The sequence below is a fragment of the Parasteatoda tepidariorum genome, chromosome 6, assembly GCF_982258835.1.
Source record: "Parasteatoda tepidariorum strain Cologne lab strain chromosome 6, Ptep-v5.0, whole genome shotgun sequence".
NCBI classification, from domain to species: Eukaryota; Metazoa; Arthropoda; class Arachnida; order Araneae; family Theridiidae; genus Parasteatoda; species Parasteatoda tepidariorum.
In genome coordinates this window covers 89,823,543-89,844,483 of record NC_141760.1, presented here as the reverse complement: position 1 = coordinate 89,844,483, position 20,941 = coordinate 89,823,543, and the positions used below count along the sequence as shown (strand labels likewise).

Genomic DNA, 20,941 nt, shown 5'->3' with positions numbered 1-20,941 from the left:
TTAAAAATAAAGAACTTCAAGAATATTTATTCGTGAGATGAAGTGTATGTACAAAGTTCTTGTTCACAAAAAAAGAAATCCATGAGCTAAGTATTATTCCGCCTTGTCCTTAGTGTAGTCTTTGTGGTATAGAAATACAAAACTGAATATGAAGACACCAATCATCATTGAAAATGAACTTATATAATATGGATAGGCTGAGGGAATGAAACGTTCATATTGTGTGTGCTGAAGGGGTCGAACAGACACCTATAAAAGAAAATAAATATTGCGTGTAATTAAATTTAATATGCCAATGTAATAGAACAAAAATTTTAAATAAAGATAGTTAAATGCTATTCAGTTAAAATGTTGTATTTAAATGCAATGTTTTCATATCCCTATTAAAATAAAACAATATGTCTATTATTATTCACATAAAAATCTATTTCTATCTTTATAATATCAGGCCATGTAGTGGATCAAAGAAAAAATCAGGACAATATTTTACAAAAAATCAAAAGCAAAACAGGACATTATTTGATACTATAGATGATTTATAGAGACAAAGAACAAACCCAAGAGTAAAATTTGCTCAACTTAAGTGTAATAAGTGCAAATTTTATTGCAATATTTTTAACTTTAGAATTAATGCATTCAGAAAAGAAAGTATAATATTATTTTATTAATGGTCCTAATATGATTTTATTAATGGAGCACTGAATAATTCATAATTGCATGAAAACAATATATACAAAGTTTTTTTTTTTTTTAATATGTAGTATTCCTGCAATAAAAAAATAGCCAATATCATTTTCAGTCAATAATAAGACAGATCAATTAGAGGTAATTAATTTGAATCAAGTCAATATTTAATTAAAAATTGGTATCAAGTTCGAAACTTCGTAAATCAAACAATTTCAAAGTGGCATTTCAATAATTTTTAAGTGAAAATACAGTGAACATGTTGTTTGACATTTTTGTGAAAAAGTAATTAAGTGCATGATTCCTCAATAATCATTTAAAAATTCTATGATTATTGTAATGTTGATAGTGATAAAATATTTTTAAATCGAATCAATAATTGTGAAACCACAAAACTCCACCTTACAAGACTGGTTACTACATTTGCTGAAATTAGTATATGATCCCTGAATTCTTCAGCATAAAAGTTTAATAATGTAAAATTGTTAACTAAATTTCTTCTTCATAAATGAGCGAATTATAATTTTTTAAAAACTTTTCCTATATAATTTTATTAATGGAGTACTAATTAATTAATAGTAATATGAGAAACTTATATAGATATCATTTCATTACATTTATACAGTTAAAATGAAATTTTACCAATACTGTTCTTTTACCAAAACTATTCATCATCAATATATAGATGTCATTTCTAATTTTTCTAATAGTCCAGCAGTTTAGGCTATATGTCTGAACCATGCATAATTAGTGGAACCCTGAAGAAATAGTTCTTAAGTTCAAACTATCCATTTTAGCAATTTTTACAAGCATTATCAATTAAATTAAAAAGATGACATCTATTGTTTTTTAAGCGATTTTTTTAGTGATCCAAAATAGAAATTTTTTGATTTTTCAAGTAGTTCATTTTAAAACCCATGTTTACATTCACAGAAAACTGGATTCTGATTACACACAAAAATTAGGAATAACAAAACAAAAAACTAAAAATAAGGACTAAATATTTTCAATCAAGAATAACAGGACAACTACAATGCCTATAATGTGGTAATTTCCAAACAGAAAAAAAAAATCAGTTATATATTCGACCATTTAAACGCACAAAACCATGATGAATTTTTATATAATATTTCTTAGTTTTTAAAAATAGGAATAAATTGATTGAAACTTTAACATGTAAACTTAGTTTAATTTAACAATAAATAAATGAAGATTTTATTTATAAGTTAATACATAAGTATAAATAAATATATATTATATTATATATTATTACATGTTAACTTATATAGTTAGTATATAAACAAAACATACAAAAATTTTATTAAGATAATGTATTTTCATTCAGTTCACATTCATAAAAATAAGAATTTTTATATAAAAATTCATTTTACCTTATTATGCTAAAGCATTTAATATTATAAAACATAATATGTACCATATCTAATGTACATGTAGTAAATATTTCTTCTATTTGAAACTAGCATTATTAAATAAATACTAATATTTAAAGACATTTATCTTATCTTTGAATAATAAATTGCTTATAATTTTAACAATATCAAAACTGCACAACAATTTATCATAAAGCTATCTAGCTCAAAGAATTTTAATTATCAAGTTTTAAATAATTATAAATAATAACAACAAATGCAAAAAAAATGCATTTAACTAAAAAGCTTAATAAAGTAAGAAAGCTTAAATAAATTTTTAGGTAAAACAATAAGCCTAATTACAAACATCAGATTGTTAATATAAAAGGTATAAATAAAACAACTTTTTAAAAAATAAGTCAGACAGTTGCTATAGAGTTTAAATGTGAATAGAAAACATGAGGTTATTAGAGTTACTTTGTGTGCAGACTTTTTTTTTTTTTTTTTTAATTCCAATGTGATTAAAGGGTTTATTCGTCTCGGGGAAAATAATCACTTACCATGCCGGTTTTAATTACACAACTTTATTGAGACAAAACACATAGAGAACTAAAACTACATATACATAAAACAAAAATTAACATTTACTATTCACGTGACTTTATACTGCCATCTATATTTCATTTTGAAAACTACTTTAAGCATAAACATCCTCCCCCGCCATGAACCCTTAGGGGGTTCATGAAATGTTATACATTCATTCAAACTTTAATTTCAAAGATAAAGCAGCAATAAATCAATTACAGAAAATTTTAAGTTTAAGAATCTTCACACAAAACTAAATCAACTTTAAATGAAATATATGTGAATCGTAGACAAACAATAAACAAATTAACTATAACAAAAACAAAATTGATCTAATGAAATGCACTTACAGACAAATATCAACCATCATAAAATTTTGATTTAAAATGAAAATTAAATTTGACTGAAAAATTAAAATTAACAGTTCAAAGTTCGTATGAGTTCAAAGTTTGTATTCTATAGGCAGTGGGCAAAGTTTAACAATAGGACGTTTTAACTCACCATTTGCAGTTTTCAACCTTACCACTCTGATTTTACCATCTGCTCCAGGATAAGTCTCTAGCACACGTCCCAACTTCCACTTCAGTGGAGGTAAATCATCTTCTTTGATTAGCACCAGTTCATTTACAGCAAGATTTTTCTTTACTTGGAGCCATTTCGGTCGCCTTTGAAGAGTGGAAAGATAGTCAGTTGACCACTGTTTCCAAAATTGTTGTTTCATTTTTTGCACTAACCTCCATCGTTGTAAAGGTGTAATCACTTCCTTTGAAAGATCAGAATCCGGTACTGATGTCAATGAAGTACCAATAAGGAAATGACCAGGCGTCAATGCCTCACAATCTGCAGGATCATCCGACAGAGGGGTAAGTGGCCTAGAATTAAGGCAAGCTTCTACTTCAGCAATCAGGGTTAGGAATTCTTCGTAGGTGAGGATCTGTTCACCGACAGTTTTTTTAAGGTGTGACTTCATAGATTTAACAGTAGATTCCCACAATCCTCCATGATGAGGTGCCGCAGGAGGATTGAATTTCCAAATGATATCCTTTGCAAGATAGCCTTGAAAACCTTCATCTGAAGAGAGTGATGCAATCAGGCGTTTCAACTCTCTATACGCACCAACATAATTTGTCCCACAGTCACTGTGTATCTGATCAGGTTTTCCACGTCGAGATGTAAATCTTCTTAAAGAAGCTAGGAAGGCATCAGAAGTCAGATCACTTACAAGTTCTAAGTGAACTGCTTTTGTGGATAAACACACAAATAAACAAACATAGCATTTCATAGTCTTCACACCTCTTCCTTTTCTGGACTTCACTTGGAAAGGACCGGCATAATCAGTTCCAACAATGGAGAAAACTCGGGAAGGTGTAACTCTTACTGAAGGTAAATCAGACATAAATTGTGTCAAAATTCTAGCATTTTGACGATGACACTTTACACAACTGGAGATAGTCTTTCTGACAAGATTCTTGACACCAATTATCCAATATTCTTGCGTTAATGCTGACAATGTCATTTGAATAGTTCCATGTAGATGGCTTTCATGAAAATATCTCACAATTATCGTTGATAAATGATGACCTTTTGGGAGAAGTATTGGATGTTTTCGACGGTCAGAAAGATTGGAATTCTTCAATCTTCCACCAACTCGGAGCAGTCCCGATGAGTCAAGAAAGGGTGCCAAAGGCAACAGATTGCTATTTTTTGGGAGTGTCTTCTCTTTATGCAGATATTCTATTTCAGTACCAAAAGCATATTCTTGAACTATCTTCACCAGAGATTTTCTAGAGTTTTGAATCTCTGCAGTTGTTAAACAACCACTAATCTTTGCAGCTGGAAACTTGCAATTTAAAATAAATCTTCTACACCAGGCAAATACTCTTTGCAATTTAGTCCATGACGAAATTTTATTTATGACGTTCATAAAATCAGGCTGGCTTTCTTCCTTGCAATCATTCATATTAATGTTCATGGGCTTGCTTCGTTTCTCAATAAGAACTTCATCGTCCAAATGTTCGCTATTCCAAGAGCTGAAACCTTTACCATTATTCCATTCTGACTCTTGAAGTCTCAACCAAGGAGGTCCATGTCTGTATTTATCTCCGTCTATCAATTCACTTGCTTTGCACCCACGTGTCAGCAAATCAGCAGGATTATAGATACCACAGCAATGTCTCCAATTTTCTGGTTCAGTTTTCGCTTGAACTTCCATTACTCTGTTCCCTACAAAGGGTTTCCAATTGCTAGCACACCCCTTGATCCAATGTAAAGTCACCATGGAATCACTCCATAAATAATAATTGTTCGTTATGTGGAAAACACTTCTCAAGGAGTCTAGCACTCTTGCACCAAGGACAGCGGATAAAAGCTCTAGTCTCGATAGCATAATTTTCCTAACAGGTGCAACTCGAGCTTTTGCAAGGACAAAGCTAACTTCATACTGTCCTGATTCATTGATGTATCTGAGGTAAGTTATAGTACCGAAAGCTAATTCACTGGCATCGCAGAAAATATGTATCTGAAAATCGATGTTCTCTCGACTAGACCTAGGAAAGTACCAACGAGGTATAATAATGTCTTCCAGTTTCGGAACTTCAAATGTCCATTTCTTCCATTTTCTTCTCAAATCATTAGGTAACTCATCATCCCATCCAAGTCCTCTTTGCCAAGTAACTTGCAACAATATCTTTGCTCGAATCGTGAATGCAGCTATAAACCCGATAGGGTCAAAAATCATGCATGATAGTTGCAAAATGGCACGCTTCGTGCAAATAGTACTTGAGAGAGAACAGTTTATGGAAGATAAATCCAATTTCAGTTCATCTTTCACGGTGTCCCATATGACACCTAGTACCTTAATTGGAATCAAACTATTTTTGGAAGGTTCTTCGAATTTCGTTTCTTGCCAATATTGCGACAGTTCGATGCTGTTAGTTTTAAAGGCACGTAAGTTCATGTTGGCAGACATAAGAATGTTCTTTGTGTCGTTACACAGTTCAATAGCGTCTTCTAAATTATTCACACTTGTAATTAAATCATCGACATAGAGGCAATCGTTTAACGCCGCGTATGCTAACTCGTGTGACCCTTTAAATTTCTCAATATGGTGCTTAACTGTAGCGGCTAATAAAATTGGCGAAGACTTAACCCCGAACGCAACTGTAGTGTTCCGAAAAATCTTAATCTCATTTGGCGGCATCTGATCAAACCAAAGAAAGCGCTGACAATCTCTATCGTTTTTATTTAAAGAAATGCGCAAAAACGCTTTCTCAATATCTGCTATAATTCCAATAAAATTCTGTCGAAACCGCAAAAGAAGATTTAACAAATTAGGGTTAAGATTTGGACCTGCCTCTAAATTATCATTCAATGAATAACAATTTTTATCTTTAGAAGATGCATCGAATACAATGCGTAGTTTTGTACGCGATTCCTCTTTATCCCTTCTGATAACTGGATGATGAGGCATGTAATACATATGGTCTGACGAAATCCCTTTCTCAATAGTAATAGGTTCAATTACACCCGATTTTAACTGTTCTCTAAACACTTCATTATAATCCTGAAAGAGAGCCTGATCTTTCTCAAAACGGGTAGTCAAACTCCAGAGCCTCCTCTTAGCATTCGAAAAATTATCAGAAAGATTCATGTTTTCCCTAAAAGGCAACCTAACCACATATTTTCCATTTTCAAATTTTATTTCATTTTCAAAGCGTCGCAAAATTTCCATATCATTAGTTAAAATGCTATTATCATCCTTCCCAATAAACAAATTATCTATTTCCCAAAGTTTCCTTAAATTAGCATTTAAATCACCATCTGAATTCATAAAATTTTTTCTTTCCGAAATACAAACGTTAACTGATTGAGTTCTTAAATTCATAGATTGCGTAACTCCACTAATACAATAACCGAATAAAGTTTCAATACAATAAAGCCCTTTAGAAAATTCTAATTTATTTCCGGTATAAAATTTCCACATTAAATCGCATCCCAATAAAATGTGAATTTTCTCTTTTCCCTCAAAAGAAAACAATTCTTCAGATGATAAATTTAATTCCTTTAACATTCTTTTAATCATATCATTCGGAGCCTGCACGTGGCAATGAGAAATAGAATCAGTAATAAATAATTCTACTTTCGCGCATCTGCTTGGATTATTTATATGAGATAGGTTAACTGTCGTGACCCCGAAATCTTTTTGAATTGGGTTATTTCCAAATGTATATACTTCTAATCGCTCAGTTCGAGAAATCAATAAATTAAGACTATCTGCTAATTCCTTCGTAATGAAACTACAGCTACTAGCTGAATCATAAAGCATTAAAATATTTTTAGAATTACATTTTTTATTTGGATTACGCGCAGTTACAGAACACGTCGGCAAAATTATACTCTTGTTTTGACTATTGGCCTTATGCGCAATACTAGAAATAATTGATTCAGGATTTTGAGGCGCGGCTGCTGGCTCCTCATTTCGCTTTTCTGAGTGATTTGTTATTATCGGTTTCTCTTTCCCAAAACAAAACAGTTCGTTATGATTTTGACTCATACATTTTTTACATCGAACATTTTCCTGGCATTCTACACTCAAATGACCTTTACATAAGCATTTAAAGCAGCGACCTTCTCTTTTTAATTTGGCCCTTTTCTCAAAAAGTGATAATAAGCGACAATTTAAAGAATCGTGTCCCTTAAAACAAAATATGCATTTTTTATCTTTTATGATAGTAGTTAAGGTGGAAGTGTGCGGATTATTTCTTTTCGCGTATGATTCGTTTGCCGAACGATGATATGGAGGGGAATAATCAATTTTTGGTTGTGTTAGCTGTAATGACGATTCTCTCGATTCTAATTCGATTTTGATAAACTTCATTAATTCATTTACATTAAACTGACCTTTAGATTCTTTTATTTTGTTATATCCCAAACTAACATCAGGAGGTAATAGTTTTAGAATTATGGGACACAAAAGCTGGCCATACGAACCAGATGCGACCTTCAAACTTTCAAGGGAACGAATATTAATTTCAAGTTGATCATATAAATTTCGAAACGCTCTCAAATTAGAAGAGTTTTTCACGGGTTCTAAATTAAGGAGTTTAGTCATGTGACCATTAATTACAAGATCCTCTCGTCCAAATCTATCAGATATTAATTTTATGCATTTGTCATAATTAGAATCTGTCAAACAAAAACCCTTAATAGAATTTAATGCCAAACCACCCAACGAATTTTTTAAGTAATGGAATTTTTCGACATTTGATAATTCGGTATTTTTATGCACTGCATCTTCAAATTGGGCCCAAAATTCAAGCCATAAACAGGGGTCTCCAAAATATTTAGGCAAAGTTAATTTCGGTAAGGAAATCAATTTTTTGTGTTCTATCATGGGAGTTCTATTTAATGAACTTAGAGGTAAATTTTCGTGACAAGAAACCGATTGCGTTTCTTCATTAATTTTATCAATTTTTCGTTTAACTTTACTTTTCCATTTTAAAATTTTCTCCGAATATTCATCAACCGAAATTATTTCCCTTTCAATTTCGTCAACGGAAATAAATGCCTCTATCTTTATGTTAAGTTTTACAAGCTCATATTCTTTTTCAATCAATTGATCGTATAAGGTTTTTAGTTCTTCATTTTTATTCTCATCATCTAAATTTTCATCTTTATAACAGGATTCTATTTTATTAAGCAGTTTAGTCGTTAATGCTCTATATGTTGTTCTCTTTTGAATGGTTTTTTTCTTCGAGTTTTCATCAATTTCATCTGTCTCATTATCACTGACCGACATGGTTATTCAAATTCAATTCTAAAGTTCCCAAATTCAAAATTCAATTCTATTCAAGTTTCAAACAAATTCAAAAATCAAAGTCACTTACATGAGTCATCCACATCTGCCCCACGTAATGGCGCCACAAATGATTAAAGGGTTTATTCGTCTCGGGGAAAATAATCACTTACCATGCCGGTTTTAATTACACAACTTTATTGAGACAAAACACATAGAGAACTAAAACTACATATACATAAAACAAAAATTAACATTTACTATTCACGTGACTTTATACTGCCATCTATATTTCATTTTGAAAACTACTTTAAGCATAAACACAATGAATGAGATGACTAAATATTCTGCGAATAGATATCAATAAAAAGATATTTACAAAACTATAATAATTATAAAATATACAATAATGTGCAAAAAAAGCCTTCAAACTAAATTTCCAAAAAAAAAAAAAGTTATAAAACTTCTAATATAGACATATATAAAACAATGATCTTTCTTCCATTTGCTATGCTGTTGCCAACAAAAAATTAAAATTATATATATATATATATATATATATATATATATATATATATATATATATATATATATATATATATATATATATATATATATATAATTACTTTTTTATGTCAGTATCCAATAAAATAGGTACTGTAATAAATATTTATATATTTCACAATATAAGTGTAGAACACTAATTAGAAAATATAAATTATAGTTCACCAAGGGAGTTATTTAAATCTATCATAAACCAATAAAAAAGCTCGAAACGTATATGACAATTTTTGTCACTTAACAACTTAACCAATGATCTAAAACATGAAAAAATATTTTCCTTAAATAAAAATTAAGAATAAACAATAATAAAAAAAAGTAAATACATATATGTTACCTGAGTAGTTTCAAACAGGTGAGTGTAACCCATTCGATTGTAGTCTACCTTAAATTTGTATACTCCATATACATCAGGCAGTTTGAATTCTGCAACATATTTCTTACCTAAAATAATTAAAAATATATAGTTGCATCAATTAAATATGGTAAAAGTGGAACAAATTACTCATTACATACCTTCTTAACGTTATTTGAAATTATACATTCTTTAAACTTATTGATGCTTCAAAACATTTATCAACATTTTAGAACAATTATTTTAATGCTACTAAATAATAATACTAAATAACTCTTCAATAAATATTGAAACATGATACAAAAACCATACGTAAACAATAATTAATATACAAAAAGGAGAAAAAGATACAAACTGAACATATGATAAAAAAAAAAATTCAAATCACAGGTCTTCATTTGTGATAGTATAAATACTTGTAATTTCATGAAAGCATAAGATCTGCGTGAATTATAAATTCTACAAAATTTTTTAATTCTTTAATGCAAAATTGGAAGATTTCATTAAGAGCATTAATGACAAATAAATGCTTTTTAAAGTTTTTAATTGATTTTTACAAAATTTTTTATATTGTTATTAGCAGAGTCAGATAATATAAGATAATAAATAATATAGATGCGCACAGATACTATTGTGAAAATTCTTAAATTTTACAGACATTGGGATTCATATTCATGCAATTTTAAAATCAAACATGATTTATATTCATGCAATATGTTTCAAAAAAGTTAACCTACTTATTAACAAAGTACTATTTATAATTCGAAACATATTTGTAAAATTTAAATTCTATGTTTAAATAATTAAGAAATAGTTATTTTAAAATATATATATATATATATGATTTTCCTAAAACTGTTTTGATTTATTTATTTTTTTTATCTAAAAATGGTCCAAATCTTGTGTCCAAGAATTGTAATCTCAATATTAATAGTTATGAAATGTTGGTATTTCATTTCTTACAATAATATTTATCATAACTTTGATGCTTTTTTATTATTTTGTTGAAGTTGATTGATGCTATTTAAAAAAAGTATAAGATACAAAAGTGTACAAAAAAAGTAAGCTAGAAACATGTACCAATTGAAACAGAAATATGTACAAGCTGTTACACTTCTACCACCACTCATATACAATTACACCTAATTTTTGATGCAACCTTGAAAAATTTGCAGACTTAATCAAAACAGAAAAGTCAAAAGTTCAGTTCACTATTTCACCATTTTTTCCCCTTTATTTTAAATACAAATGTAAAAAACATTGAATAATTAAAAAACAAAGCATAAAATAATAGACAACATTACCTTTCCTTTTCAAAGATGTTCGTACAAATGGATCGATTCGTACAAACTCCAACTGCAAATCTGATGTTTCAAATGGCATCCAAACACCATCTTTTAGTATCTCTACCTCAATTGAATATACCTAAATTGAATATTTAATAATCAGAATACTAGAAATAATTATTTGAATTTAATACACAAGCGTAAAATAAAAAATATTAAAGAAAAGCACATTCTTAAGAATTAAAAAATACATTGATCAAAGCGCAAAATATCAAATAGTTAAAAGTGTTAGTAATAAATGTGTAAACATATTTAAATAAATTAAATCTAAGACAATGGTATTGTTGTCATTCCCTGGGAAGGATAGCTACGAAGTCTTTTTCTTTTTATACCGCCAGATGGCGTTCTTTTTAAATTTGTATGTGTTTGTTTGCTTTTTGTTAATAAACTTTTACTTTCTGTCTGAATCTCGATCCACGGACTACAGTTGGTAGCAGAGTGTGGTTTTGAAAATTATGACGCAGTAAAAAAAAGTTTCACTTAGTTTCGCCGTGATTTACATCGTTTGGATTCCAAAATCAATATGAACAGGGATCTGCCGAGTATCCCACTGCTGAACAGTGAGAACTTTTATCAGTGGAGTATTAAAGTCAAGGCTTTGCTGACACTTAAGAAAATTGCTAATGTGCTAACTGAAGAAGCCCCCGTTGATCCAAAGTTGCGGGAACAATGGACATTAAACAATGATGACGCAGTTGCATACATACAACTATCGCTTTCTGATGACCAAAGTCTTCAGTTCGCAAATGAAACTAACGCAAAAATTCTATGGGAAAAAATTCAAAGCACATTTACTGGTAAAACCGAAGATCGAAAAATCGATGCAAGTAACGAAATAAAAAATCTTGAAATGAAGGAAAATGAAAATGTGTCAGACTATATTGCAAGATCACGAGGACTTAAAACGAAATGTTCATCACTTGGACTGCAAATTTCTGAACGAGAACTTGTTTATTATACTGTTAGAGGGTTACGAGGAAAGTTATCCAAAATAAGAGAAATCCTGAAAACCCAACGTGAAAAGCCAATGGATGAGATTTTAGAAATACTGCGTGAAGAAGAAAACAGCTTATCAAAATTAAAAAATGAAATTCCTAGACGAACAGAAGCATTCGGTGTAAAATATAAATATGAAAATAGAAGCAGGAAGAAATGTTTCATCTGCCATAAAACGAATCACCTAGCTAAAGACTGCTATTTCCGAAACAAGAACGAGGGAAATCTAAACCAAACATCTCAAGAAAAAAGAACATTTTCGAACTATAAATCGGGCATGAACAAAACCAAAAACAATAACGCTCATTGTGCATTTGAAAATCAAGATAAACATTCTAGTGAAAATTTCGCTCTTACCGCAGAACAAGAACAACACCAAATAAACTCTAGTGCTACCGGTAAAAACAAAACTGTTTTTATTTTGGATTCTGGTGCTACTTCACACATGGTAAAAGATTTAAACTTTTTTGAAAACTTAAATTATGTTAATGGGATAATACAATTAGCAGGTAAGAAGTCAAATTTAATTTCAAAAGGAATCGGTATTGTAAAAGCTACAACAACAGTTGATAATTGCAGTAAAAATCTAACAATATACGATGTAATATATGTACCAGATTTACGAAACAATTTAATTTCAGTATCTAAATTAATTGATAAAGGTTATAAAATTAAATCTAATGGTAATGATATTTTGATTTTAACTAATGATAATCGCAGTGTTTTAAAAGCTGTAAAAGTAGACAATCGTTTTGAAATTTTAATGGAACCGTGTAGTAACGTTTCACCTAAATCTTTTGATTATAATGATGTAGATGATTCTGAGCTAGAATGTAATGAAGTAAGTAATTTGGATACTTATAATATTTGGCATAAAAGACTATGTCATTTAAATCCACAATACATGGTTAAAATGCAAAATGTTATTGGCATAAATTTTAAAGATTTTGAAAATTATCATTGTGAATCTTGTGATATAAGTAAAGTAACTCATAAGAGTCATCCATCAGTTAATATTGCACAAAGTAATTCTATATTAGAGTTAATTCATGCGGACCTAGCAGGCCCAATAAATTGTGATTCATTGAGAAATTCAAAATATTTTTTAGTACTAGTGGATGATTTTTCTGGGATGTACTTTTCTTATTTTTTGAAGCATAAAAATGAAGTATTTGAAATGTTATGTATGTTTAAAGAAAGGTATGAAAATTTAATGAATAAGAAAATCAAAAGATTCAGAACAGATAATGGTCTAGAATTTGTCAATAACGAGATTGATAGTTTTCTAGAAAAATACGGGATCATACATGAAAAAACAGTACCGTATAATCCTTCGTCAAATGGACGTGCTGAGCGAGCCATAAGAGTATTAGTAGAAAGGGCTAGGACATTATTATATGAAAGTGAATTACCATTAAAATTCTGGGCTGAAGCGATAAATTTTAGCACTCACATTTCTAATCTAACACCGCGTAAAAATAAACAGAATCTTCCGATTGAAATATGGTCAGGAAAAGAACCTAAACTTAACTACTTAAAAGTATTTGGATGCGTCGTTTATTTTCATATACCTAAACAATTCCGAAATAAATTTGATGTTCCGGGAAAACGTGGGATTTTCGTCGGTTATTCTAGAGAAAGGCGCGCTTATAGAATATATGATGTTGATAAAAATATTGTAATTGAAGAGCGATCTGTTAAATTTAACGAATCATTAAGAGGAAGTAAATTTCTAACAAACAAAAATGAATGTAGTATATGGAACATTGAGGATTTGACTCAGTTTAATATATCTCTACCACAAATCGAAAGTGAAACCCAAAACTCCCCTCCAACTGAATCAAGCAGTGAACCTTCTTTTTCTCATAAATCTTCTCAAGAAAGTGCTGATTCACAAAATGAAAATAATCAAAATACTCCTGCATTAAGACGTTCTGAAAGAATTAAAAATAAAATATCAGCTAACGCGAACTTAGCCTTGAAAGGATCATCTATTCCTCAAAATTATGACCAAGCGATAAATAGTAATAAATATTCCGAGTGGAAAACCGCAATGGAAAACGAACTTCTTTCGATGGAGAAACATAAGGTTTTTGAATTAATTGAGAGGCCTAAGAAGGAAAAAATAATAAAAAGTAAATGGGTGTATACAATTAAAAATAACGATAAAAACAAAATTTACAAAGCGCGACTGGTTGCAGCAGGGTTTAATCAAATAAAAAATGTTGATTATTCTGAATCATATTCACCTGTGGTAAATATTGAATCATTTAGGTTATTAATTACTTTAGCAGCAAAATTGGATTTATTTGTTAAATTTTTTGACATTAAAACTGCATATTTATATGGTGATATTGACGAAACTGTATATATGGAAATACCTCCAGGTTTTGAAGATAAATATTGTAAAAATAAAGTGTGCAAATTAAATAAAAGTATTTATGGTCTACCTCAATCTGGTAGAAATTGGCATATAAAGTTAAAAAATGAACTTAAAAAGATTGGTCTCACTCAACTTGCATCTGACAATTGCGTATTTACTAAAATTAATGATAATGATTTTTTCGCAATTTGTGTATACGTAGATGATTTGGCAATATTTTCTAATAATTCGAAATTATGCAAGGAAATTATTTCAAAACTTAATCAAACATTTGAATTAAAAGAAACAACTAATGATTCAAAATTTTTAGGCATTGAGATTACACAAAAAGAAAACGGAATTGGTCTATCTCAAACTCATTACATTGAAACTTTAATGAAAAAATATGGTTTGGAAAATTGCAAGAAAACAAATATTCCCATAACTAAAGGTGAAGATAGATGTTTTAATCCTACTGATGATTTAGTAGATCAAACTGATTATCAGGAAATCGTCGGTGAACTTTTATATTTAGCAAATAGAACCCGACCAGATATTGCTTTTGTAACTAGTTATTTATCACAATTTAATAAACGTCCAGAAAAAAGGCATTATGTTTTGGCCAAGAGAGTTTTGAAATATTTGAACGGTTCAAAAGATAGAGTCTTGTTTTATAGTAAAGAATTTGGTTTTTTAAGCTGTAGTGCGGATGCAAGTTGTGCGGATGCAAGTTGTGCGGATGCAAGCAAATCTTTTTCAGGTTGTGTAATTATGATAGGTAATTCTCTTATAACATGGAAAAGTAGAAAACAAAGATGTGTAGGACTTTCAACATGTGAAGCTGAATTATTTGCTGCAGCTGACACAGCTCGAGAACTTACTTGGACAATAAATATGCTAAAGGAAATGAACTGTAAAAAATTTATTGATGCTCCTGTTACTATGTTTTCTGATAGCCAAGCAGCTATTGACTGGTTGAATAATGGTAAATCTTCTAACAAAACCAGACATGTAAATCTTAAATTTCATTTTGTGCGAGATATGATTGAAGATAAAATTTTAAAAACTGTTTATAAGAATACTAATGATAATATTTCTGATTTTTTAACTAAAGCTGTAACTTTTGAGAAGTTAATTTTTTCTTTGGAAAAAATAAGTTTAATTTGAAATTTATGTTAAGAGAATTAATATTTTTTATGTGTATGTTGTTATATGTGTTAAAAAGTAAAATCCTTCTCGCAGGGGGAGATTGTTGTCATTCCCTGGGAAGGATAGCTACGAAGTCTTTTTCTTTTTATACCGCCAGATGGCGTTCTTTTTAAATTTGTATGTGTTTGTTTGCTTTTTGTTAATAAACTTTTACTTTCTGTCTGAATCTCGATCCACGGACTACAGGTATGATATGAAGAGCAAAAGAGGAGAAATCTTCATTTACTAAAATCTATATCTAACAGATCAGAAAAATTCATGATGATTGAGAAAAAAAAAGATTTGCCAATCATAAAAATATATAGAAGATGTATTCAAGTGTTAAAAACAATGAGCTAGATTTTTAATGAAATAGTTTTTTTTAAAGAGAAAAATGAATTCAAGCTCAGATTAAGAACTAAAAGGAAAAAGAAAACTTTTCTACACTTAAAAATTAGAACTGTTATGTTATATATATATATAAGTTCAAAATGAAGAATAAAACAAAGAAAAATTATAGACATATGAAAAAAAAAGGGGGGGGTAATAATAAGTAAAAAATAACAAACAACAGTTTATATAATATATATATAAAAAAAAAAGGATGAAATTTTATTTAAAAAACCGGAAAAATAAAACCGGGAAAATTCCCCGGGAATCTTCCATGATTAAACCATTATGTACTTTCCCCGCAAAGCAGACATTCCCGTAACTGGACGCGAACAGTCATTTTTGCCCTGAAACGGACTTCAAATGCCCTGAACTCTTCAAACCGGACACTACTTTTTCCAAACTTGACAGAAGAAAAAAAGAAAAAAAAAGCTATTTCTGCTTTAAATTGCATGAAAAAACTATACACCCTTTCACCATTTTTAAAGCATGTAAATTTTTTGCGTTATACATAACTAAAAATATTGTTAAGCTATTTCACTACTAAAGAATCAATCTTTCTCATGTCACCTTGCTTTATCTTTGTAAAGAAAGGAGAGAAAATGATACAGCTCTTTTGAAATATTTAGGACAGCAGCATCTTTTGCTCTTTTCATCTGGACCACACAGATTATGAGACCCCTCAGGTTGAAATGATTTCTTAAATGCTCTCAATACTTCTTCCCCATTGAAAATTTATTTCATTTTCTTATCAATTTAAAGACTGTATTTAATATAGCTGGGGTAAAAAAGTTAAAACATAAATTTAGAAAAAAAGAAAAAAAAACATTTATTCTAGCAAACGATCTTTTAGAATGATCCATTCAGAAATTACTTATTAAATTAAAAAAAAAAAAAAAAATTGCCATCGCCTCAGTAGCCTAACCCACTGACGGTTCTGCACGTAAAAAGTCGCATTTTAACCTGCAGTCTTCTCTGCATAGCAAAACCGGCTTTTCCATGTTAACTGACAGGGGAACTGTGTGTAGGGGAGAAACATTCTCCCAATTTTGCCCATTTCCTTAACCGCCAGTGGGTTAATTCTAACCAAAGTTATTATGGAATTGAATTTTTCTTTTTCAGTCTGAGTTTATCTGAGGTTGTGTTTTTCTCTAACAAATCTGAGTAAAATAGTCACCATTACGTGAAAAAATGAGGGTGCTAGTAAGGGTGAAATAAATGTCTCATTAACGAGATTTTGCATAAGTAACGAAATGTAATCTTTAGAATCAGAAAATTTTGTTAGAACATAATTCATTGATTCGTGGAAATTTTAAAATCAACATTCTTGGGATTCACAGAATCTTGACAATTATCAGAAGAATCACATACCTGTATTTATTTTAATTTAAATAAATACAATTCATAAATAATTATTTACTAATAACAACGATTCTACAGACATTAAAAAGACAGATAAAAATTACAATAAAGTAAATTAAGTAAATTTTGTTAAAAAAATAAGTAAATTAACCTACTACTTCATCCAAAATTGTGTAAGCTTCTGGTGCTGTTGTTTCTCCTTTTTTATGATGAGTTATATTACCAGCTCTGAGCACTCCAGTTTCCTTAAAAACCCACTGTGTCAAAGATTTAGAGAGAATTTCATTGCCAGATTTATCATACCTTAAAACAAAACAAGATATATTTATTCAAAACAAAGTTTTAATAGATGCATGAATATGATCAAAGTAAAATCTATATTATTGATTTGAAGATATAACTGGTATAATATATTAAACTAGCATAGTTTAATTTTCAACTGTTTTTTTTTTTTTTTTTTTTTTTTTCAAAATTAGATTGGCTGGCTGGTGTGCTTTATCATTTTTAGGAATGAACACTGTGGAGATAGTAGTTATCGATAATGCCAACCTTCATCTGTGAAAAGGTACCTTTACCTCAACATAGAATCAAGTTAACATGTCTTACATACTAGCAAATTGGAATTGTACTTTTGTAGTGGTCCACACACTACAGTACTCCCCCACCAGAATTATATCTGTCATAGAATTCAATGAACGGATACCACTAGTTGATTCATTGCTGCTTTGTGAGAAGCTGGGAGAGCTGTATCAAGATCACTGTACTTTTAAATGCTGACAGTGCAATCTGTATTATGCTCACGGTCGTGGTCCCTCCTGTGTTGCCATTAGCAGTAGAGTGTATACAGGTCGATGTTGTGTGTGATCGAGACTGAGTAGCAACAGCGAGAGGATGTGGATAATGTCCCAGTCACAAGTCAACTGTACAATGTGGACCATCCATTGAAGTAGACGTGTTCAAGGGGAAGTGGGAGTTTCTATCAAGTTAGGTGCGTTCACATCATGTTCGAAGGTCACAAATGTGGGGATAGTAGTTATCGACAATGTCAACCTTCATCTATGAAAGGCTACCCCAACACTGAATCGAGTTAATGTGTCTTACATACCAGTAAATTAGAATTGTATTGTTGTAGTGGTAGACCCACTACAAACACCATTTAGCTATATTATTAATATGCCAAGATTAATCAAAAAATGAATTTCCCAATTCATACCCTCTCCATGTAAGCTGAATTGATTTTTGTAGTGTACCTAACTTACTTTTAAATTTCTTCTGTAAATATTCAATTATACAGATGCATAAAGAAATGAATGGAAACAAACATTTAAAATGTTTAGTGAAAGAATCTATGTGCAGGTTACTATAGGCATTTATAGTGTCTAATTAATATTATGTTAAGAAATAAATTTATACTTTTTGATGCTTTAAGAAAGCTTTGTTATGACAATATAAAATAAAATGTTAAAAAAAAAAATAATACGCAACAAAAAATTATCCCTTTCTTATTTATGTTTGCAACATTTATTCTATATGTTTAGTGAAAGATGGAAATATCCTTCAGAATTATGGATCACCTTCAAAACACTTTTTTTCTATTGAAAACCAAAAAGCTAGTAACTTAACGTGTTATTCTACTCAGATCTTTATTTATAGTTCTTACTCCACTTACTTCTGACCTCCATGAACTTTCTGTACACTTGACTGGAAGAAATGGTCACTGAAAAAGTCAAGTGAACCAGAGAACATAACTCTTGCATTGTTGCGGGCTTGTAGAGCAGATATAAATAATGTGTTTTTGCCAACAGCATGAGGATACTAAAATATAAAATTATTTTCCCCATATTAATAATTTTAATTTAAAACTATTTGTTTAAATAATAATTTTACAAATATTGAAAAAGCTGATTAAAATTACATTAGAGATATGCATATCTTCCCTTTAATTGAACAATGTCATATATTGAAATTTTTCCTTCACAGTCTATATTTAAATGCATGCAATATACTGAACTTTTGCTATTTAATAACAACTAGAACATTTCAGAAAGTAAGAAAATTCAACAAAAAAAATTCTGTGGACTGAGTACAACAAAATAGAATGCATAATAGAACAGGTTAATTTTTTTAATAAAATTAATGACTATTTTAAGAATTAAATTACTAAAAGAATAAGAAAACTGACATTGATTAACATATTTATAATTAGCCTTTTTCTTTCTTTTTTTTCAAAGCAGTTTAGCTCTAAAGTTAAAGTTTTGATTAAATCCCTGCATGTAAGTTTAAATTCAAACATAACATTGATATTATATGTACAGTCCGCAAAAAAAAAAGATATCACCCTGAATAACTTTTGTTCTAATGATCGGATTTTCACGATCTAAGTGTCAATCTTAATGGTTCCCGGAGGTGACCTCAAATATGCTAATTAATTAGTGCTAACTATTAATTAAGCTACGAAATCAGACACAAAAACGTACTTTCTCTGAATAAACATGTATTTTTTTTTACATATTTGGATTCCTGACCTTCAAAATAGGGGGGGTAGACAAAATTTCGAAAAAAATGGGTTGTAAATTAGGTGGCAATAAGGATTTATATATCTGGCGATGGTTTAAAAATATGCCAAATTACCTCGCCATAGAAGGGGAAATAATTTATAACAACCATAAAGAAACTGAATTAATGACAAGATGGGAAAAGATAGTGCTTCTCGTTGCTAAGCAACCAAAAGAATTTTTCGCGTTGCTTTTTGGGCTTTTTTTTTTTTTTTTTTTAAATCTCCTTTAAAAAGGAAATTTAAATAAATTAATAAATTATTTTTGATTCTCCAAGATTACAGAATCTTTGAATTTTTATCTGACATTATTTATTTTTTTAAAGCTGTTTTAATGTAATTTGTATGACAGTTTTGAATTAAAACCAAATTTTCATAAGTTATCATAAATTTATGAAGAGTTGTAGGGTTAAATGCTTTTGCCCCTCACTTCGAGTTTCTTAGGAAAGGAAAAAAAAAACGATCAAGCAAAGGTGGACCTGAAAAAAGATAGCTATTCTGATGCATAATCGCAAAATTTTATAGAAATCACGGTATTTATTTTCGATAAAATTGTAAAACTTAATAAATGTTATATGGCATTTTAAAAGCATTTTGATATATATATATATATATACTAGCTGACCCGGCAAACGTTGTTTTGCTATCTGAATTATTTCTAGGGTGTGAAAATATATCTTATTTATTGTAAGTGTGTGCGTGTGTGGTATATGAGTGGAAGAGACATGGAGTGCTGTGAACGATGACGGAATGTGAAAATATTAACACATCAAATAATAGTTTTTTTTAATTTATTGTAACTTTTTGTTATAAATTATATTTACAACGAATTCTGAAAATATTAGTCGACAATATTAATCTCTTAGTGCAATGGAGTGTACAATATTTTTTGTCATTTCATCTTTAGCTAACACAAATAAACTGGATGGTTTGCACAATCGAGAGCATGCCACGTACAATTTTCAGTGTGAAAAACATGGTGTGCTCAAATCTAAGACAACAACAGACATTGCTTGGCCTTGTCATTGCAAATGCCAATCTAATGGGAAACTAAATGCGTTTAAATTAAATTGGCACATCTGTGGGGATAATAAGGATTCGTGGAAAAAATATACTTTCAACACGGAATTTGTCATTTAAAATAATGACTTTGATAACGTTGTTCATTATTTTTTTAACGACTAATAGCGTGCCGTTGCACAGCCTTGGTGTGTTCAAATTACTAAGCAAAATAACCGGAGATCCAACTTTGAGTACTAAATTATGCGGTGGTATGCCAGGTAAATCCAATGAGTTTAAAAAATGTTGGAAAATTTGCAGCTTCAAAGGGATCGCAAACTGCATCAACGGATATATATGTCATCAAGTTACCTGGCAATAACTGTTGTATCTTC

The 20,941-nt window shown here is 29.8% G+C and overlaps 1 protein-coding gene across 1 annotated transcript in view; it reads right to left on the bottom strand.

Annotated features, from left to right (window-relative positions):
- Positions 1-20,941, bottom strand: part of Ost48 (dolichyl-diphosphooligosaccharide--protein glycosyltransferase non-catalytic subunit Ost48) — a 37,918-nt gene continuing 16,977 nt past the window's right edge. Inside the window, exons 7-11 of the mRNA XM_016049531.4 lie at positions 18,663-18,808; positions 17,149-17,296; positions 10,654-10,774; positions 9,332-9,438; positions 1-249 (exon numbers count right to left, since the gene is read on the bottom strand). Of these exons, the coding sequence (XP_015905017.1) occupies positions 94-249; positions 9,332-9,438; positions 10,654-10,774; positions 17,149-17,296; positions 18,663-18,808 (678 nt within the window). The 3' untranslated portion in view covers positions 1-93. The remainder of the gene's footprint in view (positions 250-9,331; positions 9,439-10,653; positions 10,775-17,148; positions 17,297-18,662; positions 18,809-20,941) is intronic.